Below are 10,349 nucleotides of genomic sequence, written 5' to 3'. Positions count from 1 at the left end.
GCAGAGCATCCTCCCAAGGGTGACCAGGTTAGTGGTGGCTGTCAGCAGGTCACATCCCTCCCTGTTGGGGAAGATGCCGCCAGCGTGGCTGCGGGTCAGGGCTGGATGCACACAAGCACTTTCCACTGGGCAGAGGAGTGTGGTGGGATGGTCACTGCTCCCCGGGGCTGTGAGTGTGTGTGTATGCGTGTGCACCAGACCAACGTGCTACTGGCTGTGACAATTACAAGTCTGTAAGAAGCAGCAGCCTCAAGAGTCCCATGTCAGTGCTTTTGGGAACATCTCACAGCGGGGCCACGTGCTCTGCACCTCGGGCGGGGGGAGAACGGGGAGGGGTGGGAGCAAGCACCACGAAGCCACAACAAGGGAGCCCCAGAGGAGGGCCCCGCTGCCGGTCCCCCTTTTCCTGCTCCTTCCCTCATTTCATTCATTTCAGTGGGCTTCCAGCACAACCCTCCCAGGCCAGCGGGGTCACTGAAACAGCCGCTTCCGTCCTTTGTGCTGATTCTTATCGGGAAAATATCGGCTGAACAAGGCAGCCAGGAAGGCAACATGGATGTGAGGTCCAGCTCTCACCCAAGCACCTCCAGAGGGTGCCCAGAGTGGGAAATGTCAGAGCAGTGCCCCCCTGGGCACCCCACGGCTCTGGGGACAGGTGGTGGGGCAGCCTCCAGCTTCACACAGCAACCTCAGGGACGTGGGGGGACAAACCCCAGGTGCTGTGACACCAAAGTCGGGGCAATGGGGCAGGTTGCTGCTCCAGCAATCCCACCTAGCTGTGTTTGAAGGTGGCAGGGTCTCCGGGCGAAGGGACATGAGGCTGCTGGGGTCCGGCATCTTGCTCCAGGCATCTGGTACCATGTCCCACTGCCCAAAGACAGACCCTGCGTGGGACCCAGAGGAATGTGCCCAGCTCTGGGAAAGGAGAGCGCTGGAAACTGAGGAGGAGGAATAAATGAGTCCAGAAAAGGACTTGGCCCATGGTAAGGAGGAAAAAGCCCGGCCCAGGCAGCGCCTTGGCAGTCATGGGGGCACAGGTGGGCCAGCCCTGCCTGCCTCAGGGTGTCCAGGCAGCGTGGAGGGTTGGGGCAGCACAAGAAACCTCTGCTCCGCTCCGCTGTGAGCAGCTGAGGGGCCAGGGTGGGCAAGGGGGCAGGGGGAGGCTGGCTGCAGGGAAAGGTCTCAAAGGCAAAGAAAAACCAACAAACAAACCCCACAACCCAATAACAGCAGCAAAACCACTTGTCTGCTTTATCCTCTCCAAACAAAACTCCTTGAGCAGGAGGCTCGCTGTGAGGATTCAGGTTGCTCAGGGAGGTTCACCAGCTCCCGTGGCTGGTGGCAGGGCTGAGCCCCTCCGTGGGATGGGACCTTCAGCCCAAGGGGCCTCTTCACCCCCCAGGCAGAGGGTGGAGGGAGCCCGGCGCTCAGGGACCAGCCTGTTTATTGCCCGGGAGCAGATGGGCACCGAGCAGTCCCGCAGGGTGCTGGGGCCTCTGCGCTGGCCGTGCTTCCCGGCGGCTCTCCAGGGGCTGCCCCTTCGGGCTGGCAGCTCTCCGCACTGTGCCGGATCCCGTAGCCAAAATAAATGAGAAAACCTGGGAATGGACAGAATAGGGTGTCCTCTCTCCTCCCTCTCCTCCCAGCCACAAAGTTCCTACTCCTTTGGGCAACACATCAGAGGGTGGGGTGCTCCCACCACCCTTTGACGTGAAAGTTCAGCATCTCCTCCACCCGCCCACCACCGTTCTGCAGCCAGCATCAATGCCACGGGCTCTCAAACCACCTATGCTTCACCCAAAGAGGTTGCTGCCCGCTCCGGGACCTCGAGGGCAGCAGAGCTTACCAATGGCCATCCAGAGGAGGTACCGCAGCCCGGCGGCTGCGCTGAGCCGGGCCATCAGGATGCTGTTGATGGTGATGCTGAGGAGCGGCAGGAAGGGCAGGCAGGGAACCTGCAGGGACCAAGCAGAAGGGAATGGAGTCCTGCCTTCGCCCGGAGGCACTGGCTGGCCTGCAGGCAGGGGTTTCGCTGCCGAATTCAGCTCTTTGCTGCTTTGGCTGGTCGCCAACAGGCAAGAGGAAGCCCAGCGTGGCTGTCAGGGCTTGGAGACCTGAGCTGGGACTGCAGCCTGTGCTGGAGAGGGATGGTTTGGTTGACAGGCCCTGCACCCGGGAAGGAGTTGCTGCAGGATATAAGGGAGAGGCAGTAAGCCACTAGCGAAAGCAAGCCAGGGTGTCAGGGCCAGGTATCTTCTTATTAAGAACAGCTCTGACTTGTGCAGCAGGCTCTGGGCTCAGCTGGGGCTGCAGGAGATGACCCTTTGGCCTGCGAGATATGGGGTGAAGAACCAGCAGCCCTCAGAAAACCCCACGAGCTGCCCCATGCCTCCAGCAGCACTATATTCAAGGTGGATGCAGCAAAGATCTGCCTGACCTGAAGCAGAGGGAACACCCCGCGATGCAACATAACCCTTTCCCCACGGGGCTGCGGCGCTTCCTTCCTCGCTGTCCCCCAGGTCCCTCTCCCTGGGGACGGTCCCCGAGGGCTGGGCTGCGTGCTCACCGTGAAGGATGCTCTCTCCCGGGTCTGAGGCTGCCTCCAGATGAGCAGAGCTGCTGCCAGGATCCCCAGGAGAGCCAGAACCAGGGTAGCAATGCACCAGGCGCCCGCGGCCCGGAGGCAGGGCAGTCCAGCAATGCTCACCCCGCTCACGGCGCAGACCAGGGCGGCTGCGGAGGGACCACGGCAGCGATTCAGGGCAGCCCTTCCCCATCCCTCACCCAGGGTGCAGCACCCAAGGCTGCCATGGCAGGAGGGACAAAGGGCAACCAGGGGACAGGGTTGGGCAGCTTATCCCAGGGGATTTAGGCTTTCCCTTCAGCCTGGGAAGCAGAAGGCAGTCAGGAGAGGGCAGGATGGAGCCAAGCAGGCTCTGCCTGCATCCCGCTGCCAGATGGTTATCAATGAGCAGGAACCTGCCAGCCCATGCTACAGCAGTGATGTCCCCCGTGGGTTCCCCCATAAAGCCGTCCATCGCTCCCGGGCATACCTATGGCTGTCAGAGCCCAGGCCACCACAGCAGAGGTACGTGGGGTGGGATGCGGGGACGGCTGGATAAGATGGTCCCACCAGAGCCTCACAGCCAGGACCTTCCCCACAGGAGCGTCCTGAGGGCTGGGTTCAGGCTGATACCTGGGGAGCAGATACTGGATATCAAGGCACATGAGCGTGTACCTGCAGTGCACCAAGGCCACTGTCTTTACCTCTGGGCATGGCCAACATCAGAAGTTAGGTGAGCCCTGTCCCCAGCAGCCTCACCTGAGCAGCAGCACACAGCCAGCCACCAGCGAGTAGGCCAGCAGTGTGCCGATGGACATCATGTCAACCAGGGCTTTCAGGTCAAAGAGGAGGGCCAGGAGAGCTGTGGGGACGAGAAGCCCTTTCAGCCTCCCAGCAGAGCTGGCGACACTGCTGCTGTGCCCATCTCAGCTGTGCTCTGCCTCTGCCCCCCTGGGTTCCCCTGGCACTCGCTGCAACAGGACTCAAGCACCTTGACGAGTTGGTGATGCTTCAGTTACTGGTGCAAAGCATCCTGCCACCTCCTGTCTGGCAGCCCCTGCAGGTCATCGAGGCCAAATGGGCCTCACCCACGGCGAGAAGACCTCCCTCTGGGTGGAGAGACATTGCTCAAACAGCTACTGGCAAGCTAGGGGGTCTGTGTTGTCCTGCTGGAAGAGGACATCCACCAAGCCGTGCCCAAGGTTATGGGGTAACCCAATCGCTCACCCACCTGCCACTGCTCCAGACACCAGTGTTGCCACCACCGGGCACCGACGGCGACTAACTTTGGCCAGAGGTTTAAAGAGGAGCCCATCTCGAGCCATTGCATACAGGATCCGTGGCATGGGGAACATGGAGCCCAGAAGGCTGCAGAGAGGGGATGAGATGGGGTAGAAGAGGACAGGAATCCAGGAAGTGCCATCCTGCCTGTTGCTCCTCCCCGGGTGCCAAGGGAGCTCCCGTTTATCTGTACGGTCCATGACCACCTCAAGACCACACTGATAAGAATCATAGAATGTTTTGGGTTGGAAGGGACCTTTAGAGGTCATCTGATCCAATCCCCCTGCAGTGAGCAGGGACATCTTTAACTAGAACAGATTGCTTAAAGCCCCATCCAACCTCACCTTGCCTGACCTGCCTGACAAGACCATCACCTCCCTCACAGGAGGGACAGTACCGGGGAACTGATGTCCACAGGTCACCAGGAGCCCTGTGCACACCAAGACACCCCAGCACCTCCTGCGGTCACGGTGCCACCGAACGCCTGACCACTTCCTCCAACTTTGGGCTCTAAGTGGCATGTCAAGGGGTCTGGTCACTCTCCTTGATCAGGAGGGGCCAGGCTGGGAGCAACAGGGTTTGTGAGAAAGGGCTGAGGGATTTCGGCCAAGGAGGGCAGTCAGAAGGAAGGGGTTGGGGATAGCTCCTGGATGTGTTATAGATCCAGTGCAACCTTGCTCTGAGCCACAGAGCTGCCATCAGGGATCACCCCTCACCTGGTCGTCAGGGCACACAGTGACCCCACAGCCACAGCATGCTTTGCACCGCTCCAGCCAACGTATTCAAAAGCTGCTGGGAGTGGGCTCATGGTGTCCAGGAGGTAGTAGGGCATCATCAGGGTGAGGGCAGCAGACACACCAAAGTACGCGAGAAAGCAGATGAGGAGGGAGAGGATGATGCCTATGGGGATGGATCTCTGTGGGTCCCTCACTTCTTCCCCTGGGGAGGACAAGCTCAGCTGTAAAAACAGATGCCCATTTAATATCCTGTGTCCCCCCATGAGAAGGGACACAGAGGCCTTCTAGCAAGGACCACTAGAGCTCCTGGGCTCCAGCGTTATGGGGATAGGGACTGCCTCTGCATCAGGATTAGCCCAGTTGTGCCACATGGACTCAGTTCCTCCTCTGAGCACCAAGGGTAGGAGAGAGCGGCTACGGCACAGAGCTGGCAATGCAGCCATTCCCAGCCCAGCCCTACACCAGCTCCCAGGGTTGCGGGAAGAATCACTGCCACGGCCCCCCAGCCCCCAGGGGAGGGTCCCACTGGCATCTCTCCCCACCTCACTTACCCATGGTAGCGATGCAGTCAAATCCAACAAAGGCGTAGAAACAGGTAGAGGCTCCAGCCAAGGTCCCAGTGAAACCATAGGGCATGAAGCCTCCCACGCCAAAGGCACTGGTCTTGTTGTCGGCCATGGACTGGTTCCTGGCAGGAGGAGGAAGAGTCAGGCAGTGCAGAGGGGTCAACGCAATGGGGCCTCAGGTGGGGCCAGGCTGAACAGCCCATCGAACCTGCTCACCCCTCCAGCATCAACCCAACAGCGCTTAGGACTCTGGCTCTTTGATGCATTGCCAACAGGGCAGGGAAAAATTGGAGAAAGCGGGATTTCCTGGGATAAAGCATTAGGGGGATGACCCAGCCATTGCCCTCTGAAGGCAGCACAGGCAGAGTGGTGCCCCTCGTACCCATCCTCATGGGCAGCTGCCCGTGGCAGCTCATCCTCGCTGAGCTTCCAGTTACTCAGGTCGCCTTTGATGAAGCCGCTCACTGTGATGAAGAGCAGGACAAGCACGTTGAGAGCTGTGAAGGCTTTGTTGACCATGGTGGACTCTTTCACTCCAAAGGAAAGAAGCCCTGGGGACAGAAAGAGCAAAAGTGGCCAAGTCCCCTGGATGACACCAGGCACAGGGTAAACATTACTGAGACAGGTGGAAAAGGGAGGACAGTGGTGGCATCAGGAGGATCTGCAGATTTCCCTAGATGCCCCATTCTTTGCTCAGGGAAATGGCAAATCCTCAGAGGGGTCACCACCATCCTGAAGAGCCCACGGTGGGGCGAGGAGCTCATCGTACATGAAGGAGGGTTACACGGGGGGAGGCATCCTACCTGCCAGCAGGACCACCAGGCCAGCGGCAAACACATCCGGGTGCTCCGCCAGCCCCACAGAGCTCATGGCCGCGTGAGCACTCAAAAACCTCCCCATCTTCTTGCCGAGGAGCTGGTCAAAGGTAGCACTCCAGGCCCGGGCGACGCTGGCAGTACCTGGGGAGAGGTGGTGGCTGGGGCAGCACTGGTGGCCCTGTGGGGTCTGGGAGTGACACCCAAGCAAAGCAAAGAGAGATCAAAAGGGCCTGAATACCGATGACATAGGACAGCAGCAGATTCCACCCAGCGATGAACGCCCACAGCTCGCCCACCGTCACGTAGCTGTAGAGATAGGCGGACCCAGCCATGGGCACGCGGGCCCCAAATTCGGCGTAGCAGAGCCCTGCCAGAGCAGACACCAGGGCTGCTATCAGGAAAGAGAGGACGATGCTCGGGCCAGAGCTGGTCTTAGCCACTTCCCCTGCCAGGATGTAGACACCGGCCCCCAGCGTGCTGCCCACTCCCAAGGCGACGAGGTCCATGGTGGAGAGGCAGCGGCGAAGGCTGGAGCCCTCCGAGCTGGCTGGGACTCGCTTTCTGCGGGAAAGCATCTTCAAAATGGAGAATAGGGAGTCCCAGCGTGGGATCTACAGGAGAGGAAAGCAGCAGCATGAGGATGCTGCAGCCCCAATGGCACGACCCAAACCCAGCGTGAATATGTTCCTTGCAGCTCCCACCATCCATGAGGTGCTTTCCAGACTCTGGCTGCTGCCTGTTTTCTGTCTCTGCCAGAAAAGCCACCCTGTGTGGAGCAAGATGGAGCTAAAGTGGCTGCGTTGTGCTCTCATCCCCGGTGAGAAGCAGAGCAATGCATGATTGGGGTTTGCTGGGCGCTGTCCGATTCATCCTACAGTGAGAGGGGACAAAGACACCTGCTTGTCCCCCTGCCAGCTCAGAAAATCCTATTGCTCCAGCAGGATCCCACAGGGATGCACAGCCAGCATTGTCCCAGCTTTGACACTGACACTACTTGAAATGCAGAAACTGGGCCAGCAAAGGAGGGATGGGAGATGCTCTCCTCCAGGAGCAGCTGCTGGCCTTTAAATCATAGAATCATAGAATCATTCAGGTTGGAAAAGACCTCTGAGATCATCAAGTGCAACCATCAACCCATCCCCACCATGCCTGCTAAACCATGTCCTGAAGTGCCACATCTACACATTTTTTGAACACCCCAGGAATGGTGACTCCTCTGCTTCCCTGGGCAGCCTGTTCCAATGCCTGACCACTCTTTCAGTAAAGAAATTTTTCCTAATATCCGGTCTAAACCTCCCCTGACACAGCTTGAGGCCAGGAAAGACCCATCTGCTCAGCTGAAGATGCTCCCACACATCCCATAAACTGTGGGTCAATGGCACAGCTCAGACTGGGTCCCCTGGGCTGTCAGTCTGTACAGGAATGCTCTGGCTTGCTCAGGTCACCGACGGGGATGTCAGTCCAGCAGAAACCCTGTATCGCATGATATTTGTGCTCAGGGAAAGCGAGGTGCCCTGTATGACACACCTGGGATTCATAGGGCTTTCCCCATCCTGCCTGTCCTTCCCTGGGAGCTCCCAGGACTGGAGAAATCACAACTGCATGCCTCCACATCCGCATGGTGCTGCCAAGATCTCCAGGTTACCCCGCAGCAAAGCAAAGTCCATGCTGCATTCTTCAAATCCCATTGTCTGGTACTTAGAGGGCCAGGGACATGGTTGGAAACCCTGCCCACCAGCAGCACCGAGGTCCCACACCATCCCTGCTGCAGCACAGTGCCCAGTGGGGACAGGGACTGCCTGGGGACAGTGCCCAGCACCCCAACCCACAGGATGGGGTGCTGCAAGCCTTCGCTGCATGGGGACCCCCAACCTCTGGGGACAGCCACCATGTTCAGGGGCTGGAGAGCTGCTGGCTGAGGCCAAGCCAGCTGGAGCTGCCTTCTCACCCCCCAGCAGGACCCACCCATTGCACCCCACCAGTCCCACCCAGGGCACCTCATCCTGATGAGGGTGAGGGTCTCACCATGCTCCCTTCTTCTGCAGAACAGTCTACTTACTCCAGCCATCTCCGGGCACACTGCTCCAGGTGCGAGCTGACCAGGAGGGCAAGCACTGGGCAGCCCCAGCCACGCTCTCCCCTTAAATCCCTTTTGGGAGCACCCGGGCCCTCCCCACACCGACCGCTGCTCCGGGCTGCACAATGGGAAATCTATGCAGAAATATTTTTCCCACCACGCCTTCCAAATCACACACACGAGCATGCAATGCTAATAGGCTCAGGGGCATTATTGAGGGGGTTTAATTAACATGTTAAAGCTGCCTGGGCAGGTAGAAGGGGGAACCCTTACTCCCTGCCCCTGCTCCCTCGCACCAGCAGCCCCCATCCCAATCTGTGGAGCAGGCTTTGGAGGAAACCCAGGAACACAGCCAGGTCAGGGTGCAGGGGTGCACGCACCCACAGCATGGTACAGCTGTGACCACACCTCGGCTGAGCTGTCCCTGGGGATGCCGAGGGAGGTGAGCAGCTCCAAGGGCTGACAGCAGCAGCGAGGCAGAGGAGCAGACCCAGCTCCATAGGATGTTGGCAGCAGTACATCCAGCTGGAGCTCCCACAGGCAGAGCCCTGAGGCTGCCTGCACTTTTAGATATATATGTAAAACATACAATAATTGGGCACCAAGACCTCAGTTATTACCCACACCCTGTCACAACCCCATTACATAGAGGTCACATTCTTAGAGGAAGAAGTCCCCAGCCAGCCCAAGTGCAGCTTGTAGCAGAGCAGCCAGCAGCACCATCCACCACCTCCCAGCCCAAGCAACACCCACCCTATCCCAGCCCTCAGCCTCCCCAGCTCCTGTCCCAGCTAGGGGGTTGCAAAGACGCAACAAGACCTGGGTGCTCCTCCAAGGAGAATGAAAGAAGCACCAGGAATGACCCTGATGCAGTGTTTCCCTCCTTGGGCACAGCCCACAGCAGCTGAGCAGCAGAGCACAAGCAGAAGCCAGTACAAGCCCAGGGCTGGGCTTAAATAAGGGCCCAGGGCTGTCTGGGTGGGGGTCTCAGGTGAGGCTGCTCAGGGCCAGTAAGGCATAGAAGTGCCCTCAGGCCCCAGCACAGCTGTGTTGCAGGGCTGCTCCTAGCAGGGAGGAAACATGGGGGAAGCTATGAAGAGGACCAAGTCTGGGATCTGATAGGAGGCTGTGAGCTGGTATTTTAGGGTGAGGAATTAGCTTTTATTTCTTTTCATATAGTGCTCAGGCTGAGTCTGCTTATAGTATTTGTGGACAAAGCCTTCTGAGGCTGTGGTATCTGGCTCAGCACATCCTTCAGTTTGCAAGGAGTAGAGGAATGGGATATGGGCCATGCAGGAACAAAGCAAGGAAGGATGTAAGGGACTTAAAGCATAGGTGTATGCTCTAACCCTAATTCTGCTCTGTCCTGGCTGTGTGGGGCAGCCTCATGTCCTCAGTGCACCCTGTGAGCTCCTGGGCTGGCACGTCTGGGGCGGGGGGGCTCAGCACAGCGTGACACAGCCAGGGGCACCGGGAGGAGGGCAGGGCTGTTGTCCTGCATTGCAGAGCAGGGTGAACAAAGCTGTGCTTGTCACCCACGCCGCTTCACATGAGCAAGGTCTCCAGACACCAACGCCAGCCCAAGGGAACACTGCCCTGAGGGAACAATGGGGCAGGAAGGAGCAGCGGGTGCTGGCTGGCTGTCATCTCCTCCCTGGGGACACACACACAGCCCTGTGGCTGCATGCTTGCCATCATGTCACACCCAGCCTGGGGTCCCTGCTGCCCAGGACCACCATCGCTCAGGACAGGCAGGGCTGAGCAGCACCGCTGCCTTGCAGCCCCAGAGAGATGCTTGAGCCAGCGGGTACCACCAGCGCCTGGATGCCTGGAAGGTTACACGCCGGCATCCTTCAACATCTCAAGGGGGCCCTTGGTTTTATCTGCTCCTGCTGCTATCGGCCAGAGCGCAGGCACCACTGCCCATGGCTCCTGGGGAGCCCCGCCGGCTCCTTCTGCAGTTTCTGGGCTGGCTGGGGCAAAGGGTGGTGGTAAGGAAGGAGCGGGGTTAACCTGGGCGAGGCAGGGAAGGGAAGGGCCTCAGGGCACTGCAGGCAGCGTGCAGCCTGCCAGGAGCATCTCTGAGAGACCCAGCCTGCATCTCCACCCAGGGCTGCGCTGCGAGGGTGTCTGCAGCACGGGAGGGAGGGCTGGGGGGCACAGCGAGCCACCTCTGCCCCGCTCCCCGTGCCAGCTCGGCTCCTGCCGCACGGGCGCTCCTTGCAGAGCCCTGGTCAGCAGGTCCTGGGGGGCCAAAACCCTCCTTGGCTTCTGCAGAGAGAGAGTGGGGGGTGCTCGTTTCCTGAC

At 59.4% G+C, this 10,349-nt stretch overlaps 1 protein-coding gene across 1 annotated transcript; it reads right to left on the bottom strand.

The window, feature by feature from the left end:
• Nucleotides 1-223: 223 nt before the first annotated feature.
• Nucleotides 224-6,540, bottom strand: LOC104336786 (cationic amino acid transporter 2). The gene is made up of 14 exons (XM_075441625.1): nt 6,204-6,540; nt 5,951-6,106; nt 5,530-5,698; nt 5,133-5,269; nt 4,561-4,783; nt 3,795-3,931; nt 3,323-3,425; nt 3,054-3,196; nt 2,567-2,733; nt 1,847-1,955; nt 1,469-1,598; nt 1,221-1,290; nt 884-1,127; nt 224-282 (listed from the first exon to the last, which is right to left on the bottom strand). Exons 1-14 carry the CDS (start codon nt 6,538-6,540, stop codon nt 224-226), a joined length of 2,184 nt encoding a protein of 727 aa, XP_075297740.1.
• Between the last annotated feature and the right edge of the window lie 3,809 nt (nt 6,541-10,349).

Source organism: Opisthocomus hoazin, chromosome 22 (assembly GCF_030867145.1).
Source record: "Opisthocomus hoazin isolate bOpiHoa1 chromosome 22, bOpiHoa1.hap1, whole genome shotgun sequence".
NCBI classification, from domain to species: domain Eukaryota; kingdom Metazoa; phylum Chordata; class Aves; order Opisthocomiformes; family Opisthocomidae; genus Opisthocomus; species Opisthocomus hoazin.
This window is presented reverse-complemented; position numbering and strand designations above follow the sequence as displayed.